Source organism: Diprion similis, chromosome 3 (genome assembly GCF_021155765.1).
Source record: "Diprion similis isolate iyDipSimi1 chromosome 3, iyDipSimi1.1, whole genome shotgun sequence".
In the NCBI taxonomy this organism is placed as follows: Eukaryota; Metazoa; Arthropoda; class Insecta; order Hymenoptera; family Diprionidae; genus Diprion; species Diprion similis.
Window position 1 is genome coordinate 17030925 of NC_060107.1, and position 22874 is coordinate 17053798.

Consider the following 22874-nt stretch of genomic DNA (forward strand, 5'->3'; position numbering starts at 1 on the left):
CCGACATCTCCCTTAGTCTGCAGGCCAACAACAACGAGCTAAACAGTGAAGTTACGTGCAATCAAGTAGTAGACTTCAAACCCGAGGATTCCATTGGCCGATTATTGGGGTTTAAAGCGGTTGAGCTAGCACGGAACGTTACGCATAAGTCCGAATTACCGGTAGCCATACTGAAAGTTAATACCATACGCGTTGAGTGCAACATAACCACCGGGGCGTACATAAACGGACGTCAGGCTCACACGATTCACGAATTTTTCCCCACCGTCCCATCTGGATATAAGATTGTTGAAGTTCCCGCCAACATCATTTACCTCCCAATCGCCGTACAGTCGATACAGAATATACAGCTGCGGATAGTCGATCAAGACGACGAGTTGATTAATTTTCGCGGAGAAACGATAACGGTACGCTTACATGTAAAATCGGTGAAATAATGGGGATTGTATTTGAGACGAAAAAGTCAGGCAAAAGTTATAAAAGCGAGACGTCATGGCCAAATATCATCAGTCGTCCAGCACCATTGACGAAGCTGACATCTCCGCTGAAGCTGACACCTCTGAACGCTCGGTTTCTCCAGAGTCTAGGTCTTCGATTACGTGGAAATTTTGGAAAATAAAAATTCGTGTTCGCTGCATCCTGTGCGTGTTACCATGGAGGAAATAATAAGAATACAGAAACCCGTGACATTCGACGAATCGATCGCACACTCTGAGGTTCACGCTCACCAGCCATTTGCATCATCGACCTTTGGGAATAACGATGAAATTCGAATTTCCGTTCAAAATCAGAACGAGTGCGTGCTACCGGAAAAAAGCTCCCTGCACATTCACGGGAAAGTTACAAAAGAAGATTATTCCATGGTGGCCGCTACAAAATTGGTCAACATGGCTGTTTGCCATATGTTTGAGGAAATTCGGTACGAGTTGAACGGTGTGGAAATTGATCGAAATAAAAATGTGGGCATCACCAGCATCATGAAGGGATACTTATCCCTCACCCCAGGGCAACAGCGCGGCTTGGAGAACACCGGTTGGCTGAGCGTTGCCGATATCAACCTGGCCGATGATGCTGGAAATTTTGATGTCGTTATACCGCTGCGTTATCTGCTGGGATTCGCCGAGGATTATTGCCGAGTCGTCGTTAATGCCAAACATGAGTTGATTCTCACACGCACTAACACCGATTTAAATGCTGTACTTCAGACAAACACTACCGAGAAGTTTAAAATTACCCTCAAAAAGTCGAGTGGCTGCTGCCCTACATCAAACTAGCCGACAAGCCGAAAATCCAGCTACTCAACTACATCGCCAAGGACTCGGCCATTCCCATGAGTTTTCGTTCTTGGGAAACGTACGTGTATCCGATGCTGCCATCAACGACGCGGCATGTCTGGGCGGTCAAGACATCGACACAGCTGGAGAAGCCTAGATACGTCATAATGGGATTCCAAACTGCAAGGAAAAACGAGGCATTGAAAAATGCTAGCGAATTCGATCATTGTAGAATAAGAGATGTAAAACTCTTTCTCAACTCACAGTGTTACCCCTATGGGAATTTAAATCTAGATATTTCCAATAATCAATACGCCATTCTGTACGATATGTATGTCCAGTTTCAAACATCCTACTACAACAAGGAAGCCGAACCTCTGCTCTCGAAAAGTGAATTTATAAAACGCGCGCCCCTGATCGTCATCGATTGCTCAAAACAAAATGAATCGTTGAAAACCGGACCGGTGGACATCCGGCTGGAATTTGAAGCAAGCGTAGAATTTCCTCGAAACACCGCAGCCTACTGTATGATCTTGCACGATCGGGTCGTTGAGTACAGTCCGATTAGTGGCACGGTGAAGAAATTAGTATAAGCCAATTTTTAGAGTAATATGTTAAATGTAAGAATGTAGAAAATAATATGTATAAGGTTAATTGTTGAAATTATTAATAATACGATCAATTATTATATAGAAGCTGCAAAGCTAAATGTAATTGAGGATAAATAAAAACATCTGTTCAGTGTATCTAATTGTTATTTTGAAATTGACTTGCTCCTCCCACCATCCTCCCGTAACCGACATCTGGTATTTTTTAATAATTTTTGAAGAATCTTTTATGTGTGACAGATTTATTTCAACAGCTGCATCCGGCATTTATGATAAAATTTAGTATGTACAGATTTATTTACATTACCACCCACTGCATTCATTATCGGCATGAGCTGAAAGGCTGCATTTCCAGGAATTTTTCTCAAGTGGTCTAGCGTTATCTAACTTCGAGCTTCCCGCCGTCGAACAGGACCCGACAGGATTTCGCCCCCCCCCCCCCCCCGCGCCGCTGGGGACTTACCGCGCGCCTAATGCCCCCCCCCCCTCCCGCGGGCTCCCCGCGCGCCCTTCGCGGACCCCCCTCCCCCCCCCCCCCCCCCGCGGGCTCCTCGCGCACCATTCGCGGACCCCCCCCCCCCCCCCCCCGCCGCCGCGCGCCGCTGCAGCCGGCCCGGCCAGGCCGTAGCAATGGGGGGAACCCCCCCCTCAAAACGCCGCCATTGTGCGCCAGAACTCTTATATCCTATCTACTTCGCAGAGCATCAACTTCGCCCTTCCTCCCAACCTTTCAAATCACCGATTATTGCCTATATATCCTTCATAAAGTAGTCACATATCATTCTCAAAATGCCTGATAACGATACTAAAGTCCCAATGGACGTTAGCAGTCAACAAAATTCAAGTATGACAAATTCAAACACATCTGTTAGAGTAGACGGTTCAGGATACATTCACAAATTTGATTACAAAGACGTTTTTAAAATAATCCCAGAATTCGATGGTACTCCTGCCGGTTGCTCACTTCAAAGATTTATTAAAGAATTCAAAAGTGTAAGACCATTTGTTCCTCAATGTGGAGAAAATTTTATAGTAAAAATGCTATGTTCAAAATGTAAAGGAGAACCTTTACAAAGGGTAATTAGCGCCGATATACAAACCATAGATGAGCTCGAGAAATTTTTGAAGACTCATTTCAAAAAAGACAAAGATATATCGATGTGGATAAAAGAATTTAGTGATTTTGAACAACGACCCGACGACTGAATTATAGATTTTAATTACAGAGTAGGCTTACATTTACAAATGACGCTAGTAGAGACAGACAACACCGGAGACGCGAATTACGAAACAGTTAAGAAATGGGCAACTTTATCCGCAATCAATGCGTTCATTTCTGGAATTTTTCCACGATATTCTCTTTTGTTAACAAAAGACAAATACGAAACGTTGCAAGAAGTAGTAACCGAAGCCTTGCGAATAGAAAAAACACAAAAGAACATTAGGAATGTAGACAAAGTTTATACGACAGTGACAGAATCCGAGGAAAAAGATTGTTTTACTGCTCAGACTGACAGTTCAAATGCAATGAACCGGAAAAAAATCCAAAATCACGAAACAATAGCAATCAACAAAATAATTCAAATCGAAATACATCACAATCAAATAAAAAAACAGAGAAGTATTGTAAATATTGCAAAAGAAATAATCATATGACAGACGAATGTCGTTTCTTAAAAAATAAAAACAGCACAGTAACGAATCAAAATACAAATCCATACGCTAATCTAGAGTGCAATTATTGTAAGAAACCATAGTTAGGGAGCTGGCTGCCAAAATTTCTAAATGATTTGTTCGTCTGGCAGACATTATTAATATCAATGTTTGTACCATAAGAAACATTAAGGACCGCGTCTGCCACCATGACAGACCTGCGTTGTCAATTGACAGCGCTTCAAAAATGTAAAAAAAAAGGTGTACTAAATCATTTGTTCGTGTCTGCCTCTTGGACTGATGGTCGGAATCATCCTGAAAACGATCAAAATCCAGAGGCAGATATCCAGACCTCTGACGTTTGTAGTAGTAAATAAAAAAAAAAAATTTTATGATTTAAAAACGTGTATATGAAATGTTCGCTCGGCAGACCTGAATTGTTCGATTAAAAACAATGTGAAGGGCCACAGAAAAATGGTCTGCCACCATGACAGGTCTGCGTTGTCAATTGACAGTGCTTCAAAAATTCAAAAAAAGGTGTGCTAAATCATTTGTTCGTGTCTGCCTCTTGGACTGATGCTCAGAATCGTCCTCAAGACGTTGAAAATCCAGAGGCAGACATCCAGACCCCTGATTTTCCAAAGGCAGACCATTTGAATATTTTGTTAATAACTTTTGAGAAATATTATTATTGATAATTGTTGTTCATAGCATGCCGAATGTTGATGAATTTTTTAGGATTTTTATTAAGTAACAAAGTACGAAAAGTCTGATCGTATACAATTTTTGGCTGGGACGATCCATGACATACATCCTTAAATTCATTTGCGTCTTCTGACGTTGTAATAAACTGTTTTTTTTTCTTCTTTTTATTGGACCCAATAAAAAACACTAATTAATATAATAATACTAAAACTATTAATACCAACAATAAATAGCCATAATACCCGCTTTCCCTTGATTCTGCGTGAACTTCAAAAAATGGTACACCTCAAAATCAGTGACGAAAATGTCTGCCAACTTTTATTTTGTATTCGGGCAGTCCTATTGAATCGAATGGACGCAACTAGAACGACGAACAAATGATTTAGTAGAGCTTTTTTTTACATTTTTACAACGATAATGCAGGGCCCTGCATGTCTGCCTCTGGATTTTCAACGTTTTGAGGATGATTCTGACCATCAGTCCAAGAGGCAGACACGAACACATGATTTAGTACCCTTTTTTTTTACATTTTTGAAGCGCTGTAACTCAAAAACGCAGGGACGTAGGACCTTAATTAACTCGACCAAATCGATTTGTATTGATCTGAACTTTCATCCCTATCGATATGAAAGACGAACAAATCATATACCAAAATGGCAGCCAGCTCCCTAACTACAGGTCATATCATTCGGAATTGTAGAAAGCACGCCTACAGTAATAGTAAGCGTGAGAACACAAAGACGCAGACTAATAACGGCACTCATACACAGACGGGAAACGCTCAAGCTTCCCCTCGAACAGACGCGGCGACGGGAAATTCAGAGACCCAGCGTCAAGTAGCAGAATAATAAATTCCGAGACAAAACATAAAAACGTATCAGAAACTCGTATTGCTGAAATTAATATAGGTTCAATATCTCCAAATCATAGATCACCAGCTATCATCATAGAATCAACAGATCTCAAATATAAAAGTGGAAAATTTTTAGTAGACACAGCATCTCAATTAAATTTAATAAGAATAAGCGAATTGAAGAATCCGGAATTGATTGATACCTCGATTACTTACGAACTTGACGGAGTTTCAAAACTCGACAAACCTATAACATTGGGAAAGATTACAATCAGGATTAATAATATTCTAGGTGAATTCAATGTCGTTCCGCAAGATTTTCTATTAAATTATGCAGGTATAATAGGATCAGTATTTATGCATGACAATAACGGAAAGATCGATTATCGAACAAAGTTCGTTACCCTAAATAACATCAATATACCGTTCTCAGAAACAGAAAGTTTTTTGCTCCTGGCCAGACAGAAAACCGCGATGTTTATTCGAGTTAAGAACACGGAAATTTTAGAGGGTTACGTACCGCGTTTAGATACGCAGGAAAGAATATACATAGGTGAAACCATTGTATCGAACAACAACGGAATAGCTTATTTATACGCAATTAACACACTGGATGAAGACGTTGAAGTGGAAGTTCCCGTAATTCCCTTGTACCCTTTCGATACAAGCGTAGACGAGGATAGTAATTGCATAAAGGACGAGAGTTTAGAGCACACAAATACTCGGACGCGAGGAAACCGTGCTAATGAAGTACTCAACTTATTGCGATTAGAACACGGAAGAGCGTAAAGCAGTGGTTCATTTAATCAATGAATAAGCTGATCTTTTTCACATCTCCGGAGAACCCCTGCGAGTTACTAACACATGCATGCACCGTATACTAACTACAGACGAGATACCCATCAACACTAGACAGTACAGACATCCTTCTTTCCAAAAACCAGAAATCGAGAAACAAATCACAGATTTGCTAAAAATGAATATCGTAGAACCATCAAATTCACCGTACAATTCTCCACTATGGATTGTACCAAAGAAAGAAGACTCGAAAGGTAATAAACGATAGAGATTAGTTATCGATTATAGAAAATTGAATGAAAAAACGATTGGAGACGCATATCCACTACCTTGGATATCAGATATTTTAGATCAACTAGGTGGAGCTAAATATTTTTCAATATTTGACTTAGCCTCAGGATTCCATCAAATTGCTATGCACCCAGACGACAAACATAAGACAGCATTTACAACCCCTTACGGACATTACGAGTTTAACCGAATGCCTTTTGGACTGAAAAACGCACCAGCAACCTTTCAACGGCTTATGGATTTAGTTTTACGAGGTTTACAGGGAATAGATTTATTCGTATACCTCGACGACATCGAAATTTATGCACGATCGATGAAGAGCATGTAACTAAATTTATAAAGCTTGCTGAACGTCTAAGAAAAGCTAATTTGACATTACAATCAGACAAGTGCAAATTTCTTAGAACAGAAGTTAAATACTTAGGTCACATTATAGCATCTGACGGAGTTAAACCAGATCCAAATAAAATCGAAGCTGTAAAGAAATTTCCTGTTCCGAAAAACCCGAAAAATGTGAAAGAATTTTTAGGACTAGCTGGATATTATCGTCGATTTATTAAAAACTTTGCTAAAATCGCGAAGCCTTTATCGGAATTAATAAGTAAAAATAAGAAATTCGAATGGAATTCGAAAACGCAATTAGCTTTCGAGATCTTGCGCGACAAACTTTGTGAAACGTCTATAGTTCAATACCCTGATTTTTCGTCTCAGTTCATAGTTACAACAGACGCATCTGGTTTCGCAGTAGGAGCCATATTGTCGCAAGGAAAACCAGGCGAAGACGTACCCGTCGCGTACGCTTCTAGAGTCTTGAACAAACATGAGCAAAATTATTCAACAACTGAGAAGGAAATGGTAGCAATCGTTTATGCAATTAAAACTTTTAGACCATATCTCTATGGTACTTAGACAATTTACTTTGTTAACCGATCACAGATCGTTAGTATGGGTAAATTCTACGAATGACCCTACGTCACGTGTAATGAGATGGAGAGAACGTTTAAAAGAATTAGAATTCAAAATCCTATATAAAGCAGGTAAAATGAATACAAATGCGGATGCGTTGTCAAGAAACCCTGTTGATATAGAAAAAAGGGACGTATACCCCATAAAATTCAGGTGGAGACGGTCGACAGACCCTGCCCTTAACGTAGCACCGGGTATAGCCAGGCTACGATCGTCATCTGATTCCACTCAAAATCTCACACGGAGAAGCCCGAAGATTAGGCGACGAAATTTAAGCAGTTCTTCTAGAAGAAGACTTTTTAGGTTTCCCTAATCCGAATGGTAATAAACATTTCGAGAAAGTAAATTCTAAAAACGTGACAAATCCGAAAGCATCACGATTAGGTTCGAACTCCGACTACGACAAAAAACAAGCGATGGATAACGGTAGGCCTGATCAACCTATTGCCAGTCGTCTTAAATCTAAATTCACAGACAAAAATTCACATTCAAAAGAAATCGGTAAGAAAGGAAAATTAAAAATCCTTACTGAAAGAAAATCAAATAATAAACGTTATATACCATTCAGACATCGATCTGAATACGAAGATTCGTCATCAGACGAATTACCAGATTCTCCAGAAAATCATAGAACATCTGTTATCAATAAATCGAATGAGAATCAACAATCAGTTATCATAGAAATAGAATCAAATTCTCAATCTTCGACTTCGGTAAATAAAAACTCAAAGAAAAATCAATTATAATATTTAAACTTAAAATTAACAAATTAAAATCACGCCAATTTACATATTATGATTTAGCATTCACATGTCTCTTTACTACATACACAAAAAAGAAAGTTAGATATTCGTGATATTTCGGAGGGTTCGAATTAGTTGATATGTCACATAATTTCTGATACTCAAGCAGATGAAAGGTTTGTTGGAGTGAGCAGCTCGCGGCAACGGCCTTCGACGATGATGATTGCAGTTGAAATAGCTGGTGAGATGCCGTTGATGTAAGATGGATGTTGATTCGATGTTCAATTCAGCTTCTTTACTGCCGAACTTTGGGAGCGTCTTCAAAAATTATTGGCGTTAGCGCCACCGTTGAACTTGAGATAATTAAATCTCCACGATATACTGGTTGAATTTTAAATACCACTTGGTATATTAGATTAATAATTAAATCATCCATGAGACATTACACGAAATAAGTTATAATGTGAGTGCGAGGAATTTGACCGTTCGGCCTGGCGTCTTCTCGCTGAGTCTTTCTTCCTCGATCCTCGATCCTCGATCCGATTCCAGGTGGCTGTGTCGCAATCAGTCAAGCGTGCACCGCGACACACAATCTAGGCACCACTCAGAGCGCGCACTATTTAAATGATGCTATATCGTCACACAATCCACGATACTTCCAGACTATATAGACACTCAATCCTCATCATCGGATAGTGATGATTCCTACGTATTAAATCCAGTTAAATGTCGAACCGAGAAAAGCAACACAGAATCAAATACGCGTAAGCCAAGAGAAAAATTAGCTATAGTCAATGCGGAAAGCAGACAATCTCTTGTGTTCGAAGAAGGTTCTTACAATAATCCTTCAGCCGTTTAATAGATAGAAAAAATGGTTTTTATTGTCTTTCACGTACATAAATTTCTGTCGCACGTCTTGCTCGACTCGTGGCTAACGGTCGACTCCCTTCACTCGGCTCACCTCACCACCCTATTGGCTGCCAGCTCTCACCAATAAAATTCGATCGCCATTTTAAATAAGAAAATTAAACTATTCCGAACATCCTCCCACCCGAGATTTGTCTCAATAAATCTCGAATATAAATATCGGACTAAAATGAAAGCAACGCAAAAATTAAAATTCAGAAGTTCAAAATAACGTAAGTCTTTTTTTTTTTTTTTATTTGTGTAACGTTCAGGTCGCAGGACGACCCGTCCTCTTCGCGTTATGGTTGCTTCTTCTGGAACAGTCGAGCTCGAGCTCGGTTTCTCGTCTTGGGGTGCCGTTTCAGCGGCTTCTGCTCTCGGGAGAATGTCGATCTGTCTCTTTCTCATCTCACCACTCTCGTTATCGTTCAGTTCGAGAGGGTACACTCGTTGCACCGGCCTCGTGACTTCTCCTGAAGCCGTCTTCAAACGAACGACCCGAATTTCTCCATCATTCCCAGCGATAGTTTCCAGAACTCTCGCCAACGGCCATTCTAGTCGTTTATGAATGTCGTTGCCAATCATAACAGTATCACCCACTTTGGGCATACGCTGGTCCGTTTTTGACTTATTGCGCTGCATCAATTGACCGAGATACTCGGCTCGAAACCGACGTCGTAAATCGTCTCGCAATTTTTGTTTGTGGCGCATTCTCTTTACCATGCTATTACGATCCACACTGTCGCAATCGGGTACGCCAATCTCTCTGGTTTCCTGCAGGAACATAGATGGCGACAACGAAACCAAATCCATCGGATCGTCGGATACGTAGGTCATCGGTCGCGAATTTATGACCGATTCACAGTCGCAAAGCGTCGTCATCATCTCCTCATAAGTCAAACATGCCTTACCCAATATTCGACGAAGCAATCGTTTAACGAGCCCGACAAGACGCTCCCACCATCCTCCCCACCACGGAGCAGATGGTGGATTGAAGCTCCATCTCATCTTCTGAGCTCTTGAATAATCAGAGACTCTTTTCCAATCGATCTTTTTGAACAGGTTCTCCGACCCCACGAAATTTGTCCCATTGTCTGTTGTAAGACAATCACCAACATCCTTTAAGTGGATACATGATACTCTATCACCACGATAGTATGTGTAATGGGTGGAGCATCCTCGACACTCGGGAGCCTCGAAATTGTATCGTCGAGAGTCAGTCGCCATGTAGACAGTCAACAATAAATACCCACCTGTATTAGACCCGACTAGTATCAAGGCTTGTTACCCTGGAATTTATTTCTCCCTATACCTGACCCACTGCTAACCAGTATCCGTTAATATATTGCAAAATTGTCACTGTACATTGTGTGTGGGCGTCCGCGTCTTGCTACAAATCGTCGAAATGCTTCTAAAAACGCACTGGTTGCCAGAGAAGTTACCAATTCCAGATGTACGGCTCGGTATACGGCGCAGGTAAATAGACATATCCACGCCTTTTGTTTTCCCACTAAAAATACCGGGCCGGCAAAATCTACGCTCGATATTTCGAAGACGCCCGCCTCTCTCACACGGTTGAGTGGCAACGATGTCGTTTTTGCCTCGAAACTTTTGACTTCTTGTTTTTTACAAATTATACACTTTTTAACGATCGAACGGACTGTTCTTCGTCCTCCGACGATCTAGAAATCCTCTCGAAGGTTGACCAGGACAGTCTGTACTCCGGCGTGACATAATTCCACGTGTTTCTTGAAAACCAATTGACGCGTTATCGGATGGCGGCTCGGCAAAACAACGGGAAAACGAAAAGAGTACGCATCTGAACGTCTCGCAATTTTCGTATTCAATCGAATGAGACCGTCCTCGTCCTTGAACGCACTCAACGACCCAAATCTCTCGTCGTACTCGCCTTTAAACGATTCCTCTTGAACCGACTCAAGAACTTGCATTTCTGCTTCCTCGATCTCTGCCACCGACAAATTTCCGATTTTCCGTTCTTCCCTAGAACGTCGAGAATTATTCACAAACCGCCGTACGTACGCCTGCAAACGTATGGTTTCTCGATAGCCAGATCGATGTTGATAAATCCAATCGTTCGATGGGATTTCTCGAGAATCGTTGACCATCATTATCGTCGCTGTTTTCTTCAGCTCCGTACGTACTTCCGTCTCGTCAGCTGTGAATGACTGTCTAGGCCAATCTCGCGCGGGATTCAACAGCCACTCTGGACCCTCCCACCATTTTGACGCAATCAACGCTTCCACAGAGCATCCTCTCGAGAGCAAATCCGCCGGATTGATCTCGCCAGGGACGTGTCTCCACTCTTTCCAATCCGTCAATTTTTTTATTTCCTGTACTCGATTCCAAACGAACACGCTCCATTCGGACTCTCTTCGTATCCAGGACAAGATCGTAGTCGAGTCACTCCAAAAAGACGTCAAAATTCCAGTTAACTCCAAAGCATTTATAGTCGATGCCATTAAACGCGCGCCGATCGTTGCCGCTAACAGTTCAAGAAGAGGAATCGTCGTTTTCTTCGGCGCCACTCGAGATTTTGCTTGTACGAGTCGTAGGGTTACACCCTCGACGGTTTCAGAACGTATGTAGACTACGGCCGCATATGCCTTTTGACTAGCATCGCAGAATACATGGAGACTCATATTTTCTGGTTTTTCGGTACCATCGAACAAATGTCTCGATATTTTCATTTCGCCCAACATTTGCAATTCTTCGAACCACGCGACAAATCTCGTTGTCAAGTCGTCGTTCACCGCCGTCTCCCAGTCGATCTTCGATGCCCAAGCCTCTTGGAGTAAAACTTTTGGAAACAAGGTTACGGGCGCGGTAAAACCGATCGGATCGAAAAGAGCTTGTGCTATCGATAGAATAACTCTCTTCGTTATTTTCGCCGGTAATTCCTGTTTCAAACTCGTCATGTTGATCTCGAGGGTATCGTTCTTCTTATTCCAGACAAGTCCCAGGACCTTCGTTCGCTCATTTTCGTGTTGTCCAGACCTCTCCCACCCTCTCAATTCGAATCCGCTAGTCCCCATGATCTTAGTCGATTCTTCTACAAACCGATCGAGCTTCTTTATTTACGCTCGTTATGCAGTCATCCACGTAAAAGCTTCTTTTCAATTTCTCGAGCGTGTATTTCGTACACGCCTCTCGTTCCATATCCTCGATGTTTTCTGAAGCCTTTTCCAGATGTAGCTTTATTACTGCTCCTAGCGAAAACGGACTGCAAGACACGCCAAAAACGACCCGACAGTGACGATATATAACGATCTCTCGACTCGTTCCCCGTTTCCACCACAGAAATCGAAGAAAATCGCGGTCCTCTCTGCGAATGCTGATGTGTAAAAAAGCCTTTCTTATATCCGCGATAACGCCAATTTTCGACGATCTAAATGTCACCAAAATCGCGGGGATCAGTTCAATCAAATTTGGGCCTTTTTCGAGGCATAGATTCAAAGACGGAAATTACTTCTCTCTCGCCGAAGCATCGAAAACCGGCCGGATTTTCGTCGTACTATCCTGTTTGATAACGTGTCTGTGAGGGAGATAATGTCCGAAGTTTTCGATCTCTGTATCGGGCACGCGTTCGATTATTCCTTCTTTCAGCCATTCGTCCAGGACCCCGTCGTACGCGTCGAGATATCCGCCGCTTCGCAGTCTTTTTGTCGTCGCTTCCAGACGTTTTTCTGCCATTGCTCGGTTTGACGGTATCGGAGGGTGATCACTAATCCACGGCAGCTGAACCTCGTAACGGTTTTCGTCGTTCAGTCGCACAGTACGCCGAAAATCCGCTTCGACAATTTTTAACGCTCTTCGGTCGTCTGTTTTCGAACTGGGTCTGATATGCCGAGCACACCTAATTCCCACAATTTCTCAACCTCCACCTCTGCCTGGAAAATTGAAATCACCGTCAACGCTGCGTCCGATCTCTCACGGCTTTCCGTCCCTTTTCCCATTAATGTCCATCTCAAACGTGTCTCAACGGCCACTGGACCACTTTTCAGTACGTGAGTCTTGCCCGTCATTAACTTACCAGCAACATCCGCTCTGATCAGTACCTGAATGGGCTCGGAAACATCGTGAACATCGGAAAGCTCGATTTTTAAACGTTTCAGCTCTGCCGCCCACAGCCCTACTCGTACATTGGGAATGTTGCTACATATTTCTTCGTTTTCCAATACCTCGAAACGACAGGGAAACTTACCTCCAAGATCGATCATTCTAAACTGATACCGATTATGTTCTTGTTCTTGCGATTTGACTCCTCCGAACAAATTGTGCGTTAGTCTCAAACACCCAACGGGCGTACATCCGACGGCTGTTGCAGCCTCTCTTGTCACGTATGATCTCTGCGACCCGGTGTCAATGATAGCTCGTACTTCTCGTTCCGCTTTCTCGCCGCGTAGCCTCACGCGCAACGTCTGTAAAAGAACTTCAGGGACATTCTCGAAATTGGCTAAATTGCTATCGGTATCAATTTTCGTCTCGTATTTCGTTTTTTCATCAATCGTTTTTCCTTTTTCCGACATCTCTGGGCACATGACGACAACGTGTCTCTTATTGCAACTCAGGTTAACTCGACATTTTCGAGCCGTATGTCCGTTCCTCGTACAGTTGAAACAACCATTCTGCTGTTTCAATTTCGATTGTTTCTCCTGATGCGTCATTTTTCTGGCCTCGATGCAATCTGGACTTTTATGCACCCCGGAACAAAAAACGCACATTGATTTGTCGTCCTTCGTCGTCAGCAGCGTCGTCGCTGTCGGTATATCCTTCGTCTCGGATTTTGGTTTCGATTTTTTCGCTTTTTCCGGATCGATTTTTTTCGCATTATCCGACTCAGATGATATTCCGAATCCTTGAACGGCCATGGCTATTCTTTCCTCGTTTTCGACCTCATTCGTTAGAAAATTCAAAAGTGAGGTTAAACGCTCTTTCGACTCGACATCATTTCCCAATACGACACTCCTTTGCCAGGCCCGTAATATTTCCTCAGGAAGCGCAGACTCTACAAGGGGGTACAACATCGCAGCACATTTATCGGTCGTAACTCCCAACGTTTCCAAGGCTCGTATGTGTGATTCGAGTTTATCGTAGAGACTGGACATCGCGGGCTTCACCCTCGATTTCACCGCATTTTGCAAAACGAGTTTCAATAATTCTCAGACGTAAACTTCGACAAGAATTCGTCTCGACCAAAACGACTTTTTAAGCTTTTGATTACCTTTTCGTAATTTTCACCGGTTGGCGGGAAACTGTTGACTAATTCGCTCGCCCGAGATCCAGTGACCATAGCCTGTAACAAATACTGAAATTTGTCCTCCGTTCCGATTGTCGCATCGTCGTGGATCTTTTTGAACTGAGACCAAAATTGCAGGCAATCTTTGACTTCTCCGCTGAACTTTTTCAGCTCGATCTTTGGTAGCTTGAAACTCCTTCGGCTCGCGCCAGTGTCGTTTGTCACGCAGTTACCGAGATTGTTCCCGTTCACGGTGGTTATGTTACGACAATCGAGTCTCTCCGTGGCTTTCAGTTTGGCTCGTAAGAATTTCGTTTTATACTCCTCCTCAGATATACTTTCCGTTTCGAAATCCTCCTCTGCGCAGTTTGCAGCCACCATTTCATTGAAAACCTTTTTATTCGCGATCTCCAGATCCGCGGCACCATCTCTCACGATCTCGTAAATCACGTGAATATCGTCTGGATCCGATTGCGCGTTTTCGACGAGTCTCTCGAAGTTATTGCATGCCCTCGTGAACGCGCTACGCGCGATTTTTCTTAACTTTTTTGCACCTTCCATTTTTCATGGCGCACGGTCGATTATTGCAACACCAATGTCCTGTCACGGTCGCCAAATGTTCGAAGAAGGTTCTTACAATAATTCTTCAGCCGTTTGATAGATAGAAAAAATGGTTTTTCTGTCCGATGAGCAGAAAGTGGCAACTTTCTGCCGCCTGCGCGAAACGAAGTTACCACTTTCCGGCTCTGTCGGGCAGAAAAATGGTATACTATCCTTGGGCAGTAAAAAAGAAAGCGTCAGATCACATGCAATTGTTGGTCGAGGCGAAGCCGACTTTTCTTATTTTACTGCCCTAGGTATGTAATATACTATTTATTGTTTCACGTACATAAATTTCTCTCGCACGTCTTGCTCGACTCGTGGCCAACGGTCGACTCCCTCCACTCGGCTTACCTCGCCACCCTATTGGCTGCCAGCTCTCACCAATCAAATTCGCCCGCCATTTTAAATAAGAAAAATAAACTATTCCGAACATCTTGAATCACCCTTAACGCCAACTCAACAGCCTTCTTTAGTTACGCCTGTTCACACTCCCAAGACTATATCCGTGTCAAGTGTGACTGACACATCGACACATTCAAAAACGCCTTTGACGGATAGGAAAAATAATTTTCAAAGAAGCTTAGCTAGAGATTCATTGAATAAGCGTTCATCAAGAACAGCCGAATTCCCACCTTCACCATCTCTTAGAACAAGACGAAAAACTATTGCAGATAACTCGAAAGTAATGACTAACATAGACGAAATTACTCCATACCTTACATCAAAGACAGACGACCTAATCTCTAGACAAACGAATTTGCATGACGACATAGAATTGGACGAAGAAAGTACAGAAAGACAAATTATAACTGCAGACATTAAATCAGCTTCGGAATATGATGAACCGATCACAACCATAATTCAGGCTAACGGGGACCACACAAAGGATGGACGTTGACGACAAGTTCCAAGACTTTCGAAATCGGACAAAAAATTCACCCTCTAGTGGAAGTGACACTGAAGTTAAACGGACAATAGAACAGACGCCAGTACGACATTTGCCAGACGAACAGAAAAAATGTACAGAAATTATAAAACCAAGAGCACCCGTGTCAAAGTAAAATATCGAAGTTACAGGGAAAATTATACCTAGCAGAGACGTGAAAAAAATACCAGAACCCTGACGGACGACGAGACAACATAAACCAACGCACAAGTATGCATTTTACAAAAGCTCAAGAGATCACCAAGGCAGCCATGCAAATAAACCTTCTAAACCTAAGCCCGTGAGAAATAAAATTAACAGTCGAAAGATTAGGAAGCAGGTAGTAGAAGTATTGCCGACTCCGAAAACACCAGTTTCACTCGAAAACGTCAACATAGAACCTTCGAAAATAAATTTAACTCTAGATTCTCAAAGCCATCAAAACATAGTATCAATGAATAATTCTAATGCTTTAGAAAACCTAGACGCAGTATTAGAAATCAATGATTCGCAGAACTTACCAGACAATTCAGTAGAATTAAGCAACTTAGACAGTATATCAGATATCTCAGTATCTGATGATTCGAAAGAAAAATTCGTTAGAAACTCGAGACAATTTAGAAATGAGAAAAGACAACTATCTATGCTTCATTTCCACTAATGGAACAGCATTAGGTCAAATAGGTAAACTCCTTACTGAAAAAGGATACTTAAAAAACATTAAGCCGATAAAAGAATATCAGATAGGATACACAATTATATTAGGAACATCGAAGAAAAGAATAATAGCATTAGTCATTCAAGAACACGAACAAGATATACCCTTAGAAAAGAACTTTTACGACGCATTCGTAAATTTGAAGCAAAATATGGAAGATCTAAATATTAAAACAGCAGCTATATCTCAAGGTAAAAGTGGTATTAATAACCTTGTATGGGTTGAGATAAAGAACATCATTAGACAAGTATTTGGAACACAAATTGTCATAACGATCTGTAAAGACAAAATTATCATTCCAACTCCAGATATTAGACTCAGAATAATACGAGAAAATCACGAATCTCCGATTGCAGGACGCAAAGGTATTACGAAAACATACAATAGAATTCGACAGAAATATTTCTGGGATAATATGAAAAAACAAATTGAAGATTTTATAAAGAAATGCGTCAGCTGTCAAAAGAAGAAACTCACGCGTATTAAAACAAAACAGCCTATGGTCATCACAGACACATCCGCAGACGTATTTGATAAGGTAGCACTAGATATAGTAGGACCCTTCGAAACATCTCAGAACGGTTATAAGTACGTGTTAACCATGCAAGATAATCTTTCAAAATTCAGTTTAGCAATAGCTTTAGTACATGCAACTGCTGAAGATATCGCAGATGCATTCGTGAAGAATTTTATATGTAAATACGGATGTCCAAAAACAATTTTAACTGATCAAGGAGCAGCATTTATTGGTCAAGTAATGAGACGAGTTGCAAAAGCATTTAAAATCACGCAATTTAAAACTACAACATTCCATCCTCAATCAAATGGTTCATTAGAAAGAAGTCATCAAGTACTTGTAGATTACTTGAAGCATTATTTAACGAAAAAAGATTGGGATGAATGGTTGTGTCATGCGACATTTTCTTATAATACAAGCAAGCATGAAGGAACAAACCACACCCCGTTTCAGGTAGTTTACGGACGCAACGCCCGTATGCCTTCAGAATTCCCACCCCTAGACGAAGTCCTGACCTATGACGACTACGTAAAAAATCTTATGCTTCAAACTATAGAAATTCGAAATACAGCACGCGAGAATTTAGAAAAAGCCAAAGCTAGATCGAAACAATATTACGACAGAAAATTGAATCCAGTCAATTTCAAAGTAGGACAAAACATTCATCTAGTAAAAAATCAAGAGACAGGAAAATTAGACGACAATTACAGAGGACCGTACTAAATCACAGAAATATTTCCAGAAAAGAATGATATAGAAATAGAGTTGAAAAAAAAATAAACGTAAAATTGTTCACTGCGATAGAGCCAAGATAGCTTATTAATCAAGTTCAATATTTTAATCAATCGATCATAGAAGCTAGCAACCTCAAGGATACCAAAACATTATAAATTAAACGATTAAACGAACTTACCAAGTGAAGTTCGATCGTAATTGTACGAGTAGTCTCGTCCGAAGGAGATCAACTTGTAGTAACGCCAGGTGCATGATCGCATCACAGCAATTTCAAAGAAATGAAAATATGCGCTCCAAATCGCAGCGGCTCCGTCATTCCTCTTTTGTTCATTCAGTTTAAAGGTAGCGATGATTTCAAATCAAGATTGGGACAGATGAAAAAATGGGTAGGGAGGGTTTGATCTCCTTCGGACGAGACTACTCGTACAATTACGATCGAATTTCACTTGGTAAGTTCGTTTAATCGTTTAATTGTACTACGTCGTCTCGTCCTCTGAGATCAACTTGTAGATGTTCAAAGATTTGATTTGAAATCAAAAAGGAAGGTGGGGGACTTGACACCCCGCTATGAATAATAATTTCATTTAAAATTTTATTCATAACAATAAATATCACACAATACGGAAACATAATATTGCAAAATACGTTGAACTTATTCTTAACTAAGAGTTGCATACGGCTCTTGCAAACGAAGATTTGTCTGCTAGTGGCCTATTATAAAAACGGCCAAACATTTGTGACACCCCTGACTAGCCTGCTGTTCTATAAATTGTTTCCATATTTAAACCTTGGCGTGCAGCCGCTGATGTAGAGGCATGTCTACTACTATGGGCCGCAAAGGTCCTGTCAATGCCACTGTCGTTGAGGACTTTTTTAATCCAGTGGCGAATCGTTTGAGAAGAGGCATGAGTATAAGGCGCTTTAGTAATGACAATCAGAAAAGGATCCCTGGGCGAACTAAGGGCTTTTGATCTATCTAAATAGTCACGTAGGGTTTGTACTGGACAAAGCTGAAGTTTCTCCTTAAATGCCGGAATGATCAACCGGGGTTGATTACGATTCATGCCTGAAGTCTTAATTCTATCAGGGATTTCGATCCGTATTTCATCCTCTAAAAACCGAATGTTCTCGACTCTTATAAGAGACAATGTGTGAACTCTTTGAGCTGTAATAAGAGCTAAAAGAACAACCAATTTTTTGGATAATTTCTCGAATGATAATTCTGAATTTGGGTAAAATCGAGAAATGTGGTCCAGGACTTTACTTGGATCCCAGGTTTTGTTATACTTGGGTCTGGATGGTTTTTGAGTTGCAAATCCTTTCATAAATCTTTTTACAAACTGATCCTGGCCTACGTTAGTCATGGTTATCAAGGAAACGGCAGAACGATATGTATTTAACGAACTGTAAGAACCTAAGTTTGATGTACATATTGTCAAGAATTCCAACACCGATCTTCGAGGTGGAGAGAAAACCGAAACTTGTGTATCTTGACAAAATTTCCACCAAAGTGAGACTGGCCTCTCGTATTGCTTTAATGTTGCCTGGCTTAAGGAGGCCATAGTAGTATCCAGGGCCGATCTCGGTACATCTTGGAGGAGGAAGGCTTTCCTGATAATCTGGTCGCTACCAGGGAAAGTGAGCGTCATGTTGGAAAAGATTGTCTGAAAGGAGAAGATAATAAGTCTATATCAGGGCTGAAATATACAGGCTCAGATATAGATAAGCTCTTAAAAAGAGAAAACCAAGCTTGAGAGGGCCAATGAGGGACTACAAGAATTCCCTCCGCCTTATCTCTAGTAATTTTTCTCAACGTTCTCATAATGAGAGAAAACGGGGGAAAAGCATAAAAAAAGAAACAGGACCACGAGACCGTAAATGCATCTACTGCTGCAGCTGACGGATCTGGGAACCACGAGAAAAAGGTCGAACATTTAGTGTTATTAAGGGTGGTAAATAAGTCCACATCAAACTTCCCAAAAATAAGGTTAACTTTCCTAAATGCATAATCCGCCAACTCCCACTCAGTCTCTTCCGATAAAATTCTTGACTCTTTATCGGCAATAAAATTTTGGCTCGAACTAATGTGAGATGCGAAAATCCAAATGTTTTTCTTTTCGCACCACTGCCATATTTCCCTGCTCAGAGTCGACAGGTTTGGGAATTGAATGCTACCCATCTTGTTAATGTAAGAAATAGCAGTGGTGTTATCGATTCTTAAAAGTATCTGGCATGACTTGAGATCTTTCGCAAAGCACTTCGACCCGTAAAAGGCTGCCTTTAATTCGAGAAAATTAATGTGATAATTTTTCTCTACCGAATTCCACCATCCACGGGTCTTTTTCTTTTCCCAAGCGGCACCCCAACCCGAACGAGATGCATCTGAATAAATTTCCAACTCGTAGTAGTCGTCTCTGATTGTGCTGGAAGTACTGTTCATGTTATTGATCCACCAATTGAGATCTGCAGCTAACAGGGGGGCTAAGGTCATTTTAGCTTCGTAATTACTATAAAATTTGTCCAATGCTAAGAATTTTTGTCTCTCCAAGATCTTTGTGTAAAGGAAGCCATATTTAACTGCTGGGCAGGCTGCAATTGAAATTCCAATGAATTGGGAAAGTTCCCTAATACGACAAGAATTTCTGTTCTTAAAACTCACTGCCAGATTCAGGATCTTTGTTCGTTTTTCTGCTGTCAAGCTAATTGACATCAACTGAGAATTTATAATAAATCCCAAGAATTTTTGTTCAGTCGCTGGTAATAGATGACACTTATCTAAATTGATCCTAAACCCTAGAGACTGTAAGAGTTCCCTGGTAGCACAGACGTTCATTTGGCATTTTTGACTAGAAGGTTTTACTGAATGTAAAAAATCATCTAAATAGTTTACAGACTGAAAACCTTGTGATCTTAGTGAAAATAAAACAGGCCTCATAATTTTCGTGAACACGTAGGGTGCTGTACACAATCCAAAGGGTAAGCAATTAAATTCGTAAATAACGCCCTCGAATTTGAATCTTAAATTTTTTTTTAAATGTGTATCTATTGGGATCGTGAAATAAGCATCTTCAAGATCAATTGTGGCCATGAAGCAGTCTGGGGAGATTAATCTAATTACAGTTTTCCAGTCCTCAAGTTTGAAATGTGGAGCAACCATGAACTTATTCAGTTTTTTCAAATTCAAGATAAATCTTTTCTCTCCATTGGGTTTATCAATCAGAAAAAATGATGATATAAAGCCTTCCTCGACCGGTAAACAAGTTGAGATCGCGCATTTCGCAATCAATTTTGTATCTCAGTTATACAAGCTAACCTATCTTGTGGAGAAAAGGGTTGAGTTTCAGAAATCTTGTATTGGATTGGCTTAGAAATAATAGGTATTTTATAACCCGAAATTGTCTCAAGGGCGGCCTGATCTGACGTAATATTGAGCCAGTTTTCATAAAAGGAATCAAGACAACCAGCCATGAGCTGTACCTGGTCTAATGACGACGTTTGTTGTAATGGTTGCGACGAGGGCTGCGGTCTGGAGATTGATGATAATTGCTCTGAAATTTTCGTCCCCCTGACAATGTGCCGAATTTCTTGTAATTGTTGTTCGTCTTGCCAGGGAGTTTCGCATTTAAAGGTTCAATGTGTTGGCGAATATCCTGTCAACCTGTTGTTTTTCGAGATATTAAAGCAGCCTGCGTCGTTTTTATAAGATCTTTAGCTGATCTTTCCATAGCGAGGGTATTTTTGAAACGGTCCGAAAAATCCTCGCCAAAGAGAAAAGCGCCAATCTCACCCCCTTCAGACACCTGTTTGGCTGTAAGGCTCAGGTGCGGGATGATACAATCTCTACGGGAGAGAGAAATTTCGTGATGTACGTCCACTAGAATTCTGCCTGCCTCACCCAGAGTTGTAGTAAGTTTGGTGAAATCTAGGTCAAAGTCTTTATCAATTTCTTTTCTCAACAGGTCTGAAAAAACTTGTCCAAGAGCACAGAGTCCAGTTCCCGGCTGAGTCTGAATGTCCACCTGGTACCCATCTCTTTTAGTGATAATTCCTGCTTTTGACGAAAGTAATGCCGATTATATCTCTTTATTCGTCGGTGGAGCTCGAGATAAATCAAAGTTTTTTGGCGTAGGGAATTTTGATATCAGGGCTTGATTTTGGTCCTTTGGAATACCGACCCTGATAATGTTGGACCAGGCTTCGGATAGAGGAGTGAATAGGTCCGGGCCTAATGCACTTTCTATCTGCATCTGACCAATGAATCTACTCGCTATTTCACGTGATAAATTGTCCATTTCTGGATCCTTTTCCGGGCTGGCTAGGGACTTGGTTAGCAGGGGCCTCTGGTTCTGCGCCTCAACTATAAAAAACGGAATTACGCACCAGATGATTGGCTGTCAACAAATTTTGACGAGACTTTAGCTTTAGAATTTGATGCAAGATATGAGCCTTGACTGCACGAGACTTTAGCCTCAAAATATGATGCAAGACATGAACCTCGACTGTACCCAATGATGTGTCGTACCTCTCGGGTGACGATCAACACCATCTCTTAGTACACTGTCTCGAATTCCACTTCTCGAGTGCTGCGAGTTCCTCGAACGGGAATCGCGATGTTCGGTATGAGCTGCCCTGCGTGATAGCCGTGATGGTGATCGGCTTCGAGATGAACCAACATGGCGATGGCGTCGTTCATGGCGTCCTCGCTCTCAAGAATGTTCTTGGCGTCCCTGACTGGAACGGGGACGTGAGTTGTGTTGACGGGAACAATCACTATCCGAGCATGAGTCTGAGTACCTCGAGGGGCTCCTGGAATCCGCATTTTCTCGTCGACGGAGATATCCTTGTCCGTACCCGGCACGCTCTCTTTTTAGGTCCGCCACCCCACTTTGTAGACACTTTAAGGCGTCTAGAAGCATCTTTTCGGTTGGCCGAACCGACGATGATGAGGCGCCCTGATCTATCGGATCATTAGGCATCCTCAAGAATAATGAGCAATAAAAATGGAGAAATGAAAACGAACGGAGTAACACGCGCGTGTGTTTACGATCGCACAGCAAAACGTAATGAACAAAAGAGGAATGACGGAGCCGCTGCGATTTGGAGCGCAAATTTTCATTTCTTTGAAATTGCTGTGATACGATCATGCAACTGGCGTTAGTACAAGTTGATCTCAGAGGGCGAGACTACGTAGTACAATCATAGAACTAAGTACATAATTAAATAATGATATTGTTACGGTTTCCCCCTTCGAATATGCATGTATTGATTTAATTAATCAAAATGAAGATCTGATGTTCCCTGACAACGGTCGTCTTTTGGAAT

General features: G+C 41.4%; 4 protein-coding genes across 4 annotated transcripts; all 4 read right to left on the bottom strand.

Annotated features, from left to right (window-relative positions):
- Positions 1–8916: 8916 nt before the first annotated feature.
- LOC124404696 lies at positions 8917–10024 on the bottom strand. Its single transcript, XM_046879026.1, has 2 exons — positions 9083–10024; positions 8917–8982 (listed from the first exon to the last, which is right to left on the bottom strand). The coding sequence occupies exons 1-2, from the start codon at positions 10022–10024 to the stop codon at positions 8917–8919; spliced, it is 1008 nt and encodes a 335-aa protein (XP_046734982.1).
- A 455-nt stretch (positions 10025–10479) lies between these two features.
- LOC124404697 lies at positions 10480–11850 on the bottom strand. The gene has a single exon (XM_046879027.1). It carries the CDS (start codon positions 11848–11850, stop codon positions 10480–10482), a length of 1371 nt encoding a protein of 456 aa, XP_046734983.1.
- Positions 11851–12280: 430 nt separating this feature from the next.
- On the bottom strand, positions 12281–13923 carry LOC124404699. Its single transcript, XM_046879028.1, has 2 exons — positions 12649–13923; positions 12281–12553 (listed from the first exon to the last, which is right to left on the bottom strand). Exons 1-2 carry the CDS (start codon positions 13921–13923, stop codon positions 12281–12283), a joined length of 1548 nt encoding a protein of 515 aa, XP_046734984.1.
- Positions 13924–18301: 4378 nt separating this feature from the next.
- LOC124404700 lies at positions 18302–22098 on the bottom strand. The gene is made up of 5 exons (XM_046879029.1): positions 22075–22098; positions 21724–21943; positions 21448–21600; positions 19546–20141; positions 18302–19216 (listed from the first exon to the last, which is right to left on the bottom strand). The coding sequence occupies exons 1-5, from the start codon at positions 22096–22098 to the stop codon at positions 18302–18304; spliced, it is 1908 nt and encodes a 635-aa protein (XP_046734985.1).
- Positions 22099–22874: the final 776 nt, after the last annotated feature.

Excerpts from the sequence above, each read along its gene's own strand:
- LOC124404696 (XM_046879026.1), bottom strand. The coding sequence starts at position 10,024 with ATGGCGACTGACTCTCGACGATACAATTTCGAGGCTCCCGAGTGTCGA. Across the intron at positions 8,983-9,082 it reads CCATAACGCGAAGAGGACGG|TCCGATATTTATATTCGAGA; the intron begins GTCGTCCTGCGA and ends CTTTCATTTTAG.
- LOC124404697 (XM_046879027.1), bottom strand. The coding sequence starts at position 11,850 with ATGGGGACTAGCGGATTCGAATTGAGAGGGTGGGAGAGGTCTGGACAA.
- LOC124404699 (XM_046879028.1), bottom strand. The coding sequence starts at position 13,923 with ATGTCCAGTCTCTACGATAAACTCGAATCACACATACGAGCCTTGGAA. Across the intron at positions 12,554-12,648 it reads TGCTCGGCATATCAGACCCA|CTGCCGTGGATTAGTGATCA; the intron begins GTTCGAAAACAG and ends TACGAGGTTCAG.
- LOC124404700 (XM_046879029.1), bottom strand. The coding sequence starts at position 22,098 with ATGGTGTTGATCGTCACCCGAGAG. Across the intron at positions 20,142-21,447 it reads CAAACTTACTACAACTCTGG|CCTGCCCAGCAGTTAAATAT; the intron begins GTGAGGCAGGCA and ends TTTCAATTGCAG. Across the intron at positions 19,217-19,545 it reads CGGATTATGCATTTAGGAAA|ACAATCTTTTCCAACATGAC; the intron begins GTTAACCTTATT and ends TTCTCCTTTCAG.